The sequence below is a fragment of the Acanthaster planci genome, linkage group LG01, assembly GCF_054643075.1.
Source record: "Acanthaster planci isolate LZ-2023a linkage group LG01, COTS_SCS, whole genome shotgun sequence".
Lineage (NCBI taxonomy): Eukaryota > Metazoa > Echinodermata > Asteroidea > Valvatida > Acanthasteridae > Acanthaster > Acanthaster planci.
Genome location: NC_141777.1, coordinates 34403671 through 34420055, shown reverse-complemented (window position 1 = coordinate 34420055; position 16385 = coordinate 34403671). Strand labels below are relative to the sequence as shown.

At 42.2% G+C, this 16385-nt stretch overlaps 1 protein-coding gene across 1 annotated transcript; it reads right to left on the bottom strand.

The window, feature by feature from the left end:
- Positions 1–1542: 1542 nt before the first annotated feature.
- Positions 1543–14690, bottom strand: LOC147800688 (2-Hydroxyacid oxidase 1-like). The gene is made up of 8 exons (XM_087142749.1): positions 14507–14690; positions 13417–13568; positions 9419–9668; positions 8573–8706; positions 8250–8341; positions 7378–7539; positions 5172–5241; positions 1543–2975 (listed from the first exon to the last, which is right to left on the bottom strand). Exons 1-8 carry the CDS (start codon positions 14647–14649, stop codon positions 2905–2907), a joined length of 1074 nt encoding a protein of 357 aa, XP_086998875.1. The 5' UTR covers positions 14650–14690; the 3' UTR covers positions 1543–2904.
- Positions 14691–16385: the final 1695 nt, after the last annotated feature.

Sequence of the window (16385 nt, the reverse complement as noted above, 5' to 3'; positions counted from 1 at the left end):
TCTTGACTGCCTTGACAAGTTCCTCAAAGGACGGTGGGACATCAAGCTCATTGTGCATGGGGTGGGCTTTCATTCTGTCAATCGCTGCCTCATCAGCAAAGATGGCTGATCAAGTAGTGTTTGGAAGTGTTCTTTCCACCAATGCAGAATGTCGTCAGGTGACGTGAACAAATGTTCACCGTCTGCGCTCAGTACAGGAGTCGTACCTATCTGCGACGGCCCATAGATCGTCTTAAGGCAGTCATAGAAGGCCTTGGTGTACGCGGTCGGACGGTGGCCTTTTTAATCTTTCCCGTCTGCGTTCTCATCGTAGGATGCTGGTGTGTTGTCTCCCCGATCTTCTTTATGCCGACGACACAGCACTGGTGGCTCACTCACTTACTGATATTCAAGAAATTATGATGCGCTTTGCACAATCAGCAACAGCTTTTGGACTCTACATTAACATCAAGAAGACAGAGGTACTGTATACCAACCTGCACCAGATCGACCCCCCGTGAAACCTGTCATTTGTTGGACGGGAATCCACTGAACGCGGTACAATCGTTCAAGTACCTTGGCTCCATCATAACGGTGGGAAACACCCTAGATGCTGACCTTGATGGCAGGATAAAAGCTGCCGCTGCCTCCTTTTCACGTCTGAAAGACCAGCTTTGGAGTCAGAGTGGCATTCGACATAGCATAGCATATTCGACATATTGGGTATATTGGCTGTGGTATTGAGCGCATTGTTTGACTCGGCCGAAACCTACACACTGTACTGAAAGCACATAAACAGGTTCTCCGCCGTCCAGCTAAGGCAGCTTCGCACAATCACGGGTGTCTCCTAAAGGGATAAGATCACTAATATTGAAGTTCTAAAACGAGCCAACATGCCTTCCATTGAATCCATTCTGGCCATGATGCAGCTTCGTTGGGCTGGTCACGACCTACGTATGTCTGATGACCGCATCCCTAAGGCCCTTCTATACGGTGAACTGTCTGTGGGGAAGCGAAATCGTGGACGACCCCTGCTTCGCTACAAAGACGTGTTGAAACGCAACATTAGTGTTGCCGGTCTCCGAGCAGACTGGGAACGTCTAGCCCAAGATCGTCAGACATGGCGGGTCCTAGTCCAACAGGGGACAGAACGGGTTCAAGAGGCTTGGGTCCGCAGACAGGAGGAACGGCATGCACGCACACAAGTGTGTATTTGCCTGCAACTGGGGACCCCCTATTGTTCCTCTTTTGTTTGTACTTTAACTTTTTTAGAAGACCACCCATATGTTTTGTACACAGTTGTCAATCGGGGACCTTATTGTCCTCTATTGTTCAGGGTCCCCAGTTGAATGCAGAAACAAACTCAGGCACGCACATGCTGTGGAGACACCTCATGCCGGCTTCGTCTGATAAGACGGCCCGACGACGACGACGATCGCCGCCGCCGCCGCAGCAGCAGCAGCAGTAGCCACAGCAGCAGCCGTCTTTCTAGCCGTCAACATCTGAATATCATCACTCAAAGATTGAATTCCTTTATAACAGAATGTTATTTACTGGGGAAAATATACCCAATTTCCATTGGTCTAATAGCAAAAATTCCAAGAAACCTCATTTGCGAGCCAAATGTATTGGGCAGGTACCAAAAAGCTACAGGAAATAAATGAACAATAGTTACTATCGAAATTCCACATGACTCCGCATACCACATACCGTATCTTTAATCAAAGGTATTTTTCAGGACTTGCATCACAGACATTGAGGTATTTTGTGTCAGAAGGATATCCGACAAAAATTTGCTATTACTGTACAGCAGCTCCCCCTCAAAAGATAGACTGTGATTCAAGCAGCCAAGAACCTCTAAACAAAAATTAACTGAGCGCACCTGAACAAAAAATACGAAAATCCAAAACTAATGAGCGTCTTCACGGTACGGTTGCTTCTACAGGAGGAGACCCCAACCACGGGCACTTGCTTCCAAATAGGACCAAATCCAATCAAGTCTGCATAAAGGTTGCCTAGAAAAAAACTGCTAAGCTTAACAAATAAAATTCAAATTCATTTGAATTCATACCATGCGTACTGTGTCATTGTAAAAATAACTTCAATAAAATTGTATACCTTAAAACCATATGCCTTAAAACTTCATTGGGTAAGTTTGGAAGAATACTTGCCGAGATTGAAGTTAAAATTTGCTTTTCCAATGATGGTGGATTTTAGTGTTTGCATATTTTAAACAAACTACAAGCATTATCACATCTAAAAATGATTTCGTTGAATCTGATTATTAACAAAGCATTTAATTACCAAAAACATCTCAATGGATAGTTCAGACGAGAGCCTGTAGATGGAAAACGTTCATATTTCATTATGGCGAATGGTAATTTCCGTATCTATTTTTTTATTGTTAAAATTGCTTAAAGGTGACGAAGTGGCACCCGTTGGAATATTTGAATGTGCACTTGAAAATGTAAAAGTATATCTTGCAGACCATCAGTCCACCCCCAGGTAGGAATTTTTCACCCAGATTAAGTTGTTTGAAATTTGATGACCGTTTTGCATAAAAAGTAGGATTAATGAAGCTATTATACTCAACTCGAGAACAACGGAAAAACCAAGAAATAGTGAGTGTACCGTCTTTAATTAAAAATCCATGTATATGTCATCAATAAAGTCGTGACAAACATTTATAATAGAGAGTCTTTTAATGACTTATCTAGAAAGCGGACTTGATGGATGTACAATCATGCCAAACATGTAGACATCGCTCAAAGCAGGCCCCATTGATGAGCAAACAATATTAACAGCTTTTGAATTAATTTTAAGGAGTCTGATGTAATCGACACAACAGTACACTGTGTTTATTGACACCAAGTCTTCCGTAAGCAACTGTGAAGGACTGCACAAAATATCTGAATTAAGGCGCTTTCACAATTTGGCAGCGTATGACGTTTGCTTGACGACCAGATCTGGTGTAATGTCGCTCACGCTGGAACAGCCTGTAGAATCAAGAGTAAAATAGCAAAGACCTTCGATGGGAATTGAAGACGAAATAGTTTATTCTGTTGCCATATATGAAAACACAGCTAGGAAATTAAATAGCACTCCAAAGTGCCCGGAAATTGGGGGTTGGGTGGGGTGGGAAATGGGGGGGGGTTGACTTGCCGGGCCATGGAAATTGGAAAATCGGGTGAAGGGATGTGCTGACACCGTATGACAATTTATAGGGGGCGATATTTATACTACAGATATACGTATGTAATAGTTATGACAATCCTGCAGCATCTCACATCAGAACGGCGTCTTTATGGCTTGTTTGTTCTCCCTTTTGAGTGCTGTTGATTACATTTTGCTTTTGGAAAGCCTGAAAAGTTCTTCATAATCCACCTTAAATTTGTTATCTCCACGAAAACTTGGGGGTGATGATTATGTATGGTCAAAATTATGGTGTACTATTTACGACACACATTTTTCTCTCTCTCTCTAGCCTCATCCAAGCAACGCAACTACACGACGCGACGGCACGCCGGCTCCCTTACGTCGTGCCTTCGGGTCGCACCGTCGCCTTCCTGCCATTACGTGTGTACACACATGACGCGTCGCGTCGTGTGTCGCGTCGTGCCGTCGCCTGTCGCGTCGTGCAGTCTTAGGTCTTCCTTGTTGCATTTTTCTGCTTAAATGTCGCCCATACCGTCGCCCGTCGCACTGCACCGTCGTGCGTCGCGCCGTATGTCGTATGTACGCACGACGCGACATTTTGCTACATGGTGTTTATAGAGGGCGCTTTTACTGTTTTCTTTTATTTCCTTACCCCGTGCTTGCAAAGTACATGTACATGTTACTCGTTCTTTGGTTCTCATCCATTCATCAATTAGGAATAATTTCTGTCAAATTTTTATTGAAAAAATAGCAAAAACAGCAAATGAAAAATCTGCATATGCAAGAACTGCTCTCACATAATAAGTGTAAGCCTAGAATTCGTCACTCTTTAATTTAACAGGCCGATCCTTGTTTCGGATGTCCGTCCAATCTCTTTTTAAGACCATTGATGAAGTTCCCATTTGTGGTATATTTGTAACTTTATAAATATTTCTCTTAGGTCTATGCCGGCAAATTTCCAAGTGGTACTCCCGGACAATTTGTCTACAATTGTACGACCGCAAGTTTGACCACGATTTAGGTAGTTACCACCCAGCCTGCACTATATTATTACCCTCAGAATATTCCGTCTTCCGTCTTCCTTCAGTTCAGTTTTCCTCATTAACTTTATCAGCACCACACTTTCAATGATATCAGTCAGTGTTTCTTAATGAAACACTGTAGATCCTACTACCATTGTGACGGTGTCTTTTCTTCCTCTCTGTTTGGCCTCGCGCTTAATTTCTTATCAGATCCGCATGTTACATTCTTGCAAGCACGTTATAATGACTGATGTATTGTATTTTAGATTGGATTTACAATAATTATAGAAAAATCAGAATTAGATCAGGAAAAGCTGAAACATTGTTGTGGCTGACGTTAATGTTATATATTTCCTGAAACCAATGCTGATTAGTCGCGAAGCTCTTTCTGATTACATTTGATTTTTAAAAAAGGAAAAGAGTTTTCTTCAACAACTCACTCTTAATGAAAACACAAAGTTTGAAAGAATCCACGAAAATTAACAACAGAATCAAGGCCTGGTACCTATGGCATGTACTATGCAAGCACGGGCCGGGGAAGGAAATGAAAGAAAGCAATAAAGGCGCCCTCTATAAACACCATGAAGCAAAGAGCGACAGCACACGATGCACGACACGAAGAGAGACGGAAGGGGCGACGTTCAGGCAGAAAAAAATGCAACAAGGAAAGGACCTAAGACAGCACGTCGCGACGCGTCGTGCGTGTACAAACGAAATGACAAGAAGGCGATGATTCGACCCGACGGCACGACGCAAGGGAGCCGTCGTGCCGTTGCGTCACCTAGAGGGAGGCCAGAAAGAGAGAGAGAAGTGTATGTTGTATATAGTACACCATACAAAAGTGTGTATGTGTGGGGACATATACCCCAAGCCCCAAGGGATACATGCCCTTGACACTATTAGTTTAAAGATTGGATCTGAAGCCTACACAGCTCGAGTTCTGATTAAACCGAGAAACTAAGGGCCGTCTAACTCAAAGAAGAGAAGATGTCATCAAGATAATTCTATTTTTACCTGAGAGTGCCATTGCCAGACTGAACTCATCCCTGATCATCTCAAGAACCTTCCTTACTCCTCCTTCTCCCTGTGTAAAGAAAAAAAATCTTTCGTACGGCTACTTCTGTGTCGAGCAACCTACTTGAATTATTCACATGCACTGTGAAAGATATTTGCCTCACGGCATTGCAAGGCAAACGCGAAAAACAAAACAGCATAATGAACCGCAAACAGTAAGCTCCTTATTTTTTGCTCAGCAACTAGCACTAATGTTTGGCGGGTATGCCATACGGCCGACCACTTCTCGTGAAGAAAAGAAAGGTTTATACCACAGTTTCTGATCAGTCATTTGTCATGGACACCATTTTGCTGGCATCAAAATGAAAGAAACAAAAGGAGCTTTCATCAACACAAACGGTTGGAGAATTATCATTAGTCAATGAGTTTTTGTTAGTCATGCGTGACTTAAATGGAAAATGATCCTCAGTTATATAGCAATTCAGTCACAGTCAAATGTGACCCAAAGATTATCTTGCTGGTCATCCTCAATGACAACATACAATGTTCATTATGAAGTTTAAAGTTGTTTAGATTGTTTCTAAAGTGATACGTGTATTTGTGTTTATATTGATTCAGTGCCTAGGCGATCGTTCCTGAAAAAACATCCGCAGAAGAGACTGGCTAGTAGTTTAGAAAATCGATTGGGTCATTAAGAACATTCGAAAATTCTCTCACACGGTGCACAGTAATTGTGTTGTTTTAGCTATTGAATTGAATATGAATTTCTTGTCATCTATCTGTATAAACAGACGATGAATTTCGTTCTGGTCTTGCGAGCAGTAAGATCTAATTACAATATACTCTTAAAATTAAATATATATTCTCTAAAACTAAAAATTTTGAAATTGATAAAACAATTAAAACCCCATATTAACATTAATTACAATACAAGGATACAAATTTACAAAAATAACCATAAAGTTTAAAATGAAAATAAAATTCACTTGCACTGTGATAAAAGCTGTTCAAGAAACGGTTGAAATTATCCCGGATTTGACCTATATCGTTTACCTTTCTCATCATCTGAAATAAATCATTAGCTGGGTCAAATGCGTCTCCAATAATTTACTTAACTTTCGTCAGTAAACGAGCTTCATAATGTTTTTCCAAAGCAGGTAGATCACCACTTATTATATTTCTGACAGTGTTGACAACACGACTGAGGCGTTTCTTGTCCTCCACGTCTGAAATAGCCGCATTCAAAACTGTACACTCGACGTGACAGCTGAAGTGACTAGATGAATGCTTCGAGGCTTGTTAAGCAGAAATAATACCTTTTGGCACCCGATCCGACAACCCAATGCTGCTCGTTAACGACACTTTTAACGCAAAATACCACTATGTGAAGCATGCCGGTAATACACGTACATCATTACTTGCAACTTCGACATCATTACTCAGGGTTATATGCCCAAAGCAAGGAAAAAGAAGAACTCAGTTGAGCTGGCTTAAATAGTGCTGCGCATAAGGAAAAAATGAGTGCTTAGTAGCCTATGCCTGTGGTTCGAATCATAAAGGGTTATTTCTTTTCTTTTTTTCGTCTTTTCCCCTTCTTTTTTCAGTCTGTTTCGTGTCCAAAAAGATCCGTTTTGAAAGGTTATTCAACGACCCAAATTCTAAGCCTTGACGTATGTTTTATTCAACGGAAAAATGCTAACTTCAACAAGTTATCGACTCAGGTTCACTTATTAGCATGGCGCCCATATCACACAATGAAATAATATATTACCAGTCAGCGTTAAAGGGTGACTTTTTGCTTTAAAGTCAGACTTCTTATCATTGGAGGGCAGTCAGATCGGTGATTGGGTGCAGTAAGAGTCTGTTGGTACTAAAATGCGTAAGAACAGTCTCCTATGCTCCTTTGGCAATATACATTATTCGGTAGCAAAGGTTATACACACTCCAGCATATTGTCACTTAACACTTCCCCCTAGATGTCTGAAAAAACCCTAAGCGATACCAGTATAACAATGACCAACACAAAGGCGGGGGGTTCTCTCTGTCCCATAGTTTGCTTCTTACGGCAGAGGTGAAAGTGCTAAAGCTGTTGGTGGTCATGGACCTCACAGTCAAAAGTTACATTCTTATGCATGCCATCCATCTCAACAGGAGTTCATCTCTCTCGCATCAAAACAGTCGTGTAAACATATAAACAAAGACTTACATCATAGGCGAGTCCCCAAAGTACCGGCCGACCGATGAAGACAGCCCTCGCTCCCAGGGCCAGCGCCTTCAACACATCGTTGCCTCGTCGTACTCCTCCGTCAAGGTAAACCTCAATATTGGAACCACGAACTGCTTCAACTACCTCAGATAATGCATCGATCTGGTTGAATAAAGTGTCACTCATTTCATCGGGACTCTTAAGGTGACTAAAATTGATTCAAAGTTTCTTTAAAAGTTAAAAAAGTTAAATCGCCTTTTTTGGCCAGGGGTTCGCTCCTAGAACGAAAATTTCAGGGGCTGCAGTGCAAGACGACTGAAGAGGTAAAGGCAGCAGGAAATGCTAACGACAGGTCCAGATCGATGGACCTTTCCACAAATAGATTCATAATTATTAAAATTTATTAAAATAATGTGTTTTATTTGTAATGATAACATTTTATGTACAGATGCGTATAAGTAAATGGCCGTGGCGATATCAAGCGTGAGCGACTCGTGGAAAATGTATAAGTTACAAACGTCAATGTCATATACGCTCAAGTAATTTGGAATGTTTTATTTGACTTTTCTCCTTTGGTTATCCTCTTAAATCATCGCAGCAGACGTTTTCTGTTCCAAATGGGAATTTTGGAGAAAGAAACGAATACCTTAAAAATCGCTTTTTCCCGAGCGCACGAAGCTGGGAAGTGATTACAAAAGGGCTTCGTTTGTCCTCACGGTTTTAATTTATGCATACCCTCAACAAGGCTGTGGCTGGCTTGGATAATCGTTTTACATGTAGTGAGAAAATATTTCGAGAAGATTGGGTTGATAAAAATGCTGCCTTTAATGACTATGTCAGTTATTTTTTATATTTTTTGTTACTGCACTGACCGTTGCTAAAGATCCATCCAAATTACGACCCCCATGGTTGGAGACGACAATCCCGGCAATATCATGCTTCAAGGCCTCCCGAGCATCTTCTCCTGTGATGAAATTTTACATCAAGTTAGAGGAGACAACGTCCTTTCAAACCGACCATTGTGTGAGACAAAGGTAGGAGCAAAGCATGCAAGAATAAACACGTAATCGTGTCATCAGCAAGCGAGCTGGACACAACTTGACCAGGTGTCAGCCTGCAAGTAATCAACAAGCCAATCATGCGTGTTATCAATGGGTAAATCTGTTCACTGCTGAGATCAAGTATTTCCTTTTACCTGTCAGAATGCCTTTGAGTACAATAGGGAGAGAGGTGATGCTATGCAGCCAGTCTATGTCTTTCCAGGTAACACTGTCGTTGGAAAATCTTTGTCCCATGCAAGACACATCGGTATCAGGAAAATTAGCTAACCTGTCAATAAGACAAAAACCTGATGGAAGGTGATGTTAAAAGAGTTGCCCAAAGGTCAAAATATAATCTAAAAAGAAAGAGAGTGGATATCCCCATCCATGGACGTGATGATCATCTTTAATCCGAGTTTAAAATATTTCGATACATATGTGGCTGGTCAGAGCCGACCAAAACGTGCCTGTAATTAAATCTTGAAGTTTTTCTTTCCATGCTCTGATACGCACAATCAAATGGTGAGATTCCATCTGGAAAGATATCTGCAAGTCATATTAAAATCCTCGACAGTTACAACCTCGAAATATTACACCTAAGGCACAAAGAAACCGCGTCCATTATTATTGTGGCTTGCAGTCATCCAGTCCTTGGATATACAAACATTTATGATGGGCTTTTTCCGTCTGTTTTTTGTTTTTGTTTTGTTTTGTTTTTCATCGTGCCCATGACGCTAATCTGGACCAGGCATTTGGGGCAAATTTATCAATTTGAATTCAATAAGTTATAAATGCAAACGATTTGTTTGTTTGATGCCTTGTTAAAAGAGACTGGAGGCCCTGTTTTAAATAAAGTTTAACAGAGTCACAACATTTAAATAAAAACAACGCCCAATAACGGTATCCAAACTTATAATTCCCAAACAAGCATTCCCAAAACGTGCACCGCAAACCAATGACCGTATCAAAGCCTTAGACTATGCATATGTTTCCAAAATTACCCTTTCCCTGGTGGAAACTTAAGCGACTTCCAAGCTGCTCTGTGTGCCTGTGCCACATCTACAGTAACAACTAGTGCTCTGTATCCATAGTCTTCTGCCTTCCTAACGATTGAACGCACGATATCAAACTCTGGAAACAGAAGAAACTGTGCCCAGAGTAGTCCGTTTGGGGACGAGGCTGCAGCCACATCTTCCATGGTCGAGGTTGTAAGAGCACTAAGTACCATCCCAGTTCCCACAGCCTTGGCAGCTACAAATAAGAAAACACTCACGCGCTGATGTTAAAATGACTTTTTGAGTGGTTCTAACGGCTTATTTTGTGACGTATAGGACTTTGTAGTTGGGCTGAGACTTTTCTGCTAAATTTGCTTCAGCTTATTTGAATGCCAATAGACGTAGTTCGAAAGACGCAATGTCAGCAGAATAAGGTAGGCCTCTATTTTACAGGGTGTCCATAACAAAAGGAGACCCATCTTTAAGTGCATATTATTGAAAATCTGTGCAGTATTTTCAAAAAGCTGCAGGGCAAGTCCAGACTAGATGTCCCGTCTGTCCAGGGTCCTTGTTTCTACTGTCATGCATGACCTAGCAAACATGACTATTAGGAAAGGTGATGACATCATCATTGTGACAATCATAATTAAGATCAGGCCAAGGAAAAAGAAATAGGAAGACCCTCTGTATGGAATTCCATATCTGCCGTCGCCCGTCGCCCGTTCTCCGTTGCATTTTGCTTTTTGTTGTGTCCCAATTCTGCCATTTACCAGTTCCAAACATGCCATTTTCCGTCGTGCGTCGCCCGTCGTGCGTCGTCCGTCGCCCGTCGTGCGTCGTCCGTCGTGCGTCACCCGTCGTGCGTCGGCCATCGAATGGGTTGTATAGGAAATGCAAAAGCCGTTGTTTAACAAATGACAATGTGATGATTCCATTCACTTCTAAAGATCTTTTCCGAATAAGGCAAGTACAAATCCCACCTGCAAAGCATATACTAGTCACATAATTAATTCCAATAATGCTAGACTACCCCTGCCCCTTGACAAGAAAATATCGCCTCTCTGAGAATTCAACCAAGTGTTTTTGGGGGAAAAACATTTTCAGCAAAAATGTTCCGGCCAACTTATCCACAGTGTTATTCTAATTTGCATACTGTAAAAATGTGCCGACTTGTTTTCATCAAATTCCAGGAAGAAATCTGCCAACCGATACAGATATTCCACCTTGTCCTCTCAATTTCACCTTGAAATCCAGAAATACTAGAAGTGTTGTGGATAACAAACTGTTTATTAAATGTATTGTTAAGGGGCAATTACCACTTGGTTTAAGTTTCAGAAAATATGACGTGTTGGTTTTTGTGGGTGGTATGCCATGGTGGATAGATCAATGAGAACAGGTTGTCCAGCACATCAGCATTATTTATGGGGCTAACAAGTTACGTTACTGTTTAAAAGACTTCTGTGAGCCAACCTGCAAGTAAAGTCATGTCTAATTTGGAGTATACAGCAGATTTCATCATAGGTATACCCGCCCTCAAAATAATGTTGAATCAGTTCGTCTCTTATGAAAACTATTGGGAATCAAACATTGTAAATAATCTATTATTTACATTCCGTTCTGTGGGATATCGTGCAGGGACAGACAGAAATATCACATAGGCTATAGACCTAAAGTCTGGCTGTTAACGAGTAAAGTTACGTCTAGAGTAACTAAGTTATCGAGAAACAAATCTACCGTAACAAAAGTCTAACTTGTTGATTTATTTATGCAACCAAAATGGTGTTATTTCATATACACGTTACTTAGCCGATGTCAGGATATTATTTCTTCTTTCAATTGGAGTTTGGCGCAACTGCAAAAACGAATACATGTACATCTTCTAGTTCTATTGCTAAAATGAGAGTCAGGCATGGTGGATCAATCGAACAAGGACATGTATATGTGAAACGATCAAGGGTCAAAGTTAAAAATACCACTGCGCAATCGTACAAAAAAAAAAAAAACAACGACGGGCGACGCACGACGGGCGACGCACGACGAACGACGCACGACGGACGACGCACGACGGGCGACGCACGACGGACGACGCACGACGGGCGACGCACGACGGACGACGGGCGACGAGCGACGCACGACGGACGACGCACGACGGGCGACGCACGACGGCAGATATGGAATTCCATACCCGCTGGCAGTCAAGCAAATCTTTTCTTTCAAAAAGGCGAGGATTTGTGGTCAAGTTACATACATCTGAATGATAATGACTCTAACTAAGATATTGTGGAGGACCTTAGAGAAAAAGTAAATAGTAGTATGGAAGCATTGCAAAACTCTGAACTGAAATATGCCTCTTAAACACTGGGCTAAATTTGACAGACTGTTCCAACAACATTTAGAGGTGAAAATTAGAAAGAGAGCACGAGTAAAGACTAGCAGTTTCAGAAAGACAACTATATATGTATACTTAGACCCATTATGGATTGAATGATGTGATCAAAGCATTGGATAAGAAGTTTACTGGTCTAATTTCGGAAATTTCCGAGAAAGTCAACATGGCATTCGTAGATATCAAAGACTAAAGCAACTTGACAGGAAAAAACAGGAGCTGCAAGCTATCATTGATATGCTAATGAGTGGCAACAATGAGCCCACTAGATCTGTTAGATGCACGCCTTTGTCATCAATGAATCGGTTTGCATCACTGTCTACGGATGCGCCCCATGACAATGCCGCTGAAACCCCTTCTGATGACAGTATAGTTGAAGCTGAAGCGGGCATCGGCAGTATACTATGACGCTCTGCGACCACTCTCCAAAGAAGATACCAGCCCCACAACGGTACCTAAATGTTCTGTGTCGTTTCAGTATCAATTACACCTGTATAAAGGGAAACACGCGTTGGTGATTCCATGATTAAACACATCAGTGGTCCGAGGCTCTGTGCTCTAGCCCTGAGCTAAAAAAAACCCGACATTCAACCCCATGCCAGTGCACTGATCATGAAACACAAACACCATGAAGTCATCATTCACATTGGCACAAATAATATCCAGGAAATAGCATTTTTCGGCTATTGAAGGAACTCATTGCCGGGAAACAACCTCCTCCCACTCACTTGTCCACGGGCAAATCGTTGGATCCGGTACATCTTAAGTTTTGTCTCCACCTACAAAATGCAGACTGTCTGTATAGAAAGGTCGGTCCACTTGGATTTCGCTTTGATGGCCTTATTTCTCACGGAACTTATCCAAATCTGTCGCCTTTTGCGGTCCCGTGGAAGTTAAAAAACGCAGCTTTTGCGTATGTTGAGTGCTTGATAAATACAATGGGACACAGCAGTTCACATGGACCATTTCGGACGATAATCGGGATTTTTTTTTATTTTTTCGTGTCAGGTCGATACACACGCAATACAGTATACGTTACACTTAACGTGTCACGTCGACGCGTCCTGCAACATCCCCAACTTTCACCCACATTGCACCGCGGTAAACACTGCATACGTCATTATGTTGAAGGTCTATTGAACACGTACAAACAGGAGTGGGGGCGGGTTTTACCTATGCTGCTCAGTTCTGATGCTGCCCCGGAGCTGTTTAGAACCAAAACGGCTGTTCACTTTGTGCGCAGTACATTTACAGCATGCAGCTATTGTGTGCTAATTGTCCATGTGCACTGGCTCATAATCCACTATTTTGGTTCCGACAATTCAGATCACTCACGTTGCAGCTTTCTCTATAAACAGATCTGATGCTGCCGTGCAGCACTACTCACTGCTACACTAACGAAGGACAGCTATGAAAGAAAGGAAGAGTTGAGATATAAAGATGGTAAACCTTCTCCAGAAAATTTCAAAATCAATTCAAAATATTGCTGCAAACTTCAGAATCGTTTGAACAAAATAGGTTGAGAGGTTTTTGTCACCGCAACGGTGTTTAAAAAAAGTTCAAACCCGCCAGGAATCAAGTAATTTTGTTCCACAAACATCGACATCAATGCATTCACCTCTAGCAGTGGCCAGTTCCCCGTCAGAGTGCGCAAAGCAATGCGCCGCTGTAGGTGCCATGGCTACCGGGAAAGCAATCTCTTGACCCAGCAGGGTGGTACGCACGTCACGGTGAGAGACATCTCGTAGAACCTGGGGTCTCAGTCTGTATCTGCGTTTAAAGAAACGAGTTTTGTTTCTTTACTTTTTTCAGCTTTGCTGCTCCTTACATTAAAATACTATCTGTTGCTTCAAATGAAATGGAGACAAAACAACTTTGATGTCTTCAAACACAATAGGTGTGTGATTTCTTCTTGACGAAGGTTATTTTTATTCAAAGAAATAAAATGAAAGCAGCATTCTTCAAACAATGCCATTACACGCCCCGATTTTAACGTTGTTACGATACATGTCAAACTTTTGCCCCCACTATTCTGCAGACAGAAATACAATGCAGTGTATAAAATCGTCACAAGAGTTCACTCCATTCTTAACACTTGCTGCCCGGGCGTCTTTCATGATTTTCCGTTTTCAAAATTCTTAAAAATTCACAACTTCATTTACTGGACGTTTACACCCACACGAGTGACTGTCTGGTGTCTACTCTAATCTGAGAGACAACGCGGTTATGCGTACAAACATAAGGTATACCCGATACGGTCCCTGACGAGAAGTGGTTTCAAAGGAAGAGGTATGAGCCGGATTTGCCTTTGAAGGGGGCCAAGGAGTTCAAGCCACTGAATCACCCCGTAAATAATATAAATGTAGCAAGCCTATGCTATAATGCCTATGGGCCTACTTCTTGGTGACTATATAAATGTCGTTGGACTAAATTGTTTCCAGACAGGGCTTAATAGTTAGGTGGGCTTTCATTTTTTAAGTCCGTATACTGTCCGGTGTCGTTCAACTTTTCCTGAATTTAGTAAAGCAAGTACGATTAACCCAAACATCTATACCTTTTCTAAACTCGTTTAGCTGGAATGAAGATATAGCCCGCTAAATATTCATTGTTCAAATAACCCCCTTCCACATGCGTAAGTTTGTCTGTGGTGTTATACAGCTTTGACAGCCACGATCGGAGGACCAACTTCATGCATCAAAAACGCATACCTTTGGAAAGCAAGTTCATTGTCCCGCAGAGTCTGCTCTGGATGGGCACCGCTTCTGTAGTACACATAGGCCGGTTCAGGAAGAGATTTACGGGCAAACAATTCAAAATCCTTAAGGCAAGTTGGCTGCATCAAGCTTGCCATTTTCTCTACCCTTACCTTGTTCCTGATCAGATCCTGCTACAAAAGCAGCTATACAGAGGAACTTGTTGACGCATATGTGCACTAATATCTGACATGTACTTTACCTTTGGACTCCGATCCAGTCGCTGCTGCTACACAGCTTCGCTTCCGCAGCTTTGCCATCATGTCTAGACGCAGGGGAAGTCACGTATTAGTCTGGAAACCAGACCAGATCATTCTGACTATTCTACGAATCAAGGGTCCGGTATCATCCAATGTCCATGTGACCGAGACTGGAGGAATTCCTGCAGTTTTCCGGAAAAAGTTGAAATATTTCAAAGTCGTCCAGTCTATATTCGGCATGTCCGGATGGCACCGTTGATGTTCCGTTATTCCCAGGTAGGTCGGCTAGCTGTTGAACGTGAACTCACATGCCCCAAGGGCAGCTGTTGATCCTACACTGAAATCAAAGGTCGCCTTGTCCGAAATGCTAGGCGAAATGCAACATAAACTTCTTCGACCAATGCAGGTTTTGTGCCTGAAACATGCTCTCAGGGGGGATACACTTGCAGTATTGCCCACGGGATATGAGAACAGCCTCATATTTGAGATGTTGCCACTGATGAAATCGAAAACACCCGGGCTCTCAACTTCTGACCCCTGACCCTGGAATCGTATCTATTTATATCCGTGGATATAAGACCTAAGATTTTTAGCAAGAGTCGTCAGGGAATCTTTGGACAGGAAACCAGACTAGTCACGTGTAGGCCTTGACAAAAGGCTATATGGACTGTCCCACACACGCAGGCTGCGCCGCTGAACCACTATAGTAGGCTTTAGTGGAATGCAATCGAGTTGAGATGCTGGTACGTATATAAAGCAGACCAAAATGGAAGTTTCCCTGTCTCTCGGACATCTAAATGTGGTCCCGCCCGCTTCCTTTTTGACGGCTGCTTGGTGTAGTGTTCAGTGCCATTCGTTCTCCAAGGGACCACCCCTAACTCTGTAATGTAAGGCGCCCCGTAGTCCACATACCATAGGTCAAGGGTCAGAAAGGTGGTTGCAGGGAATACATAACTTGTGCGTGCATGGCAGGTTCACCGCTGTTTCGGCACGGAAAAGCGGTTGTGCGCATGCGCAGGATTTGCGCCATTTAAGTGCGCCCTCTTGTGGTAAAAAGTACTATGAATATTAATGAGCTGAAAGGATCACCTTAATTAAATCCTTTTTGAGAGGTACTGTGTCAATGAATATTTATAGACTACGGCTTATTAAAAAACACAAAATTGGCCTTTTAATTGTCAGTACGTTCGGCCATTTTGGTTGCCGGATACGCGTGGGAAGAGTGTCTAAAAGTTAACGTCTGTTTGTGATTGATCGACGATTACGGGATTTTTGACCGTTGTTAAAGCCTCAAAAGCATTGCTCCTAGAGTTTTGCCAGTCTAGGCTTGACATCCAGCGTGAAGAATGGACCTTTTACAAAGTATTTGCGCTCTGTGAACTGTGCAAACCGAAAGTTACGCATTTGCAAGGCATTACGCGACACGCTGATTTTTGCATTGATACACTACATCTTGGAGGAATATCCACGAGAGCTCTAAGTGTGTGATGGTTTCATGGGCGCCCTCACCGTGAAGGAGTTGCTCCGAAGTACATGCCGTCAGGTACCTATCTTCAAATAGCATTATTTTTAACAAGTTTGACAAAGACAAACATATACACGACAAATATATGCCTGTGTGTTTACTCCATTGC

Excerpts from the sequence above, each read along its gene's own strand:
- LOC147800688 (XM_087142749.1), bottom strand. The coding sequence starts at position 14,649 with ATGGCAAGCTTGATGCAGCCAACTTGCCTTAAGGATTTTGAATTGTTT. Across the intron at positions 7,540-8,249 it reads TGGATGGATCTTTAGCAACG|ATCGATGCATTATCTGAGGT; the intron begins GTCAGTGCAGTA and ends TTATTCAACCAG. Across the intron at positions 2,976-5,171 it reads TCTGGCAATGGCACTCTCAG|GCTGTTCCAGCGTGAGCGAC; the intron begins GTAAAAATAGAA and ends TTGATTCTACAG.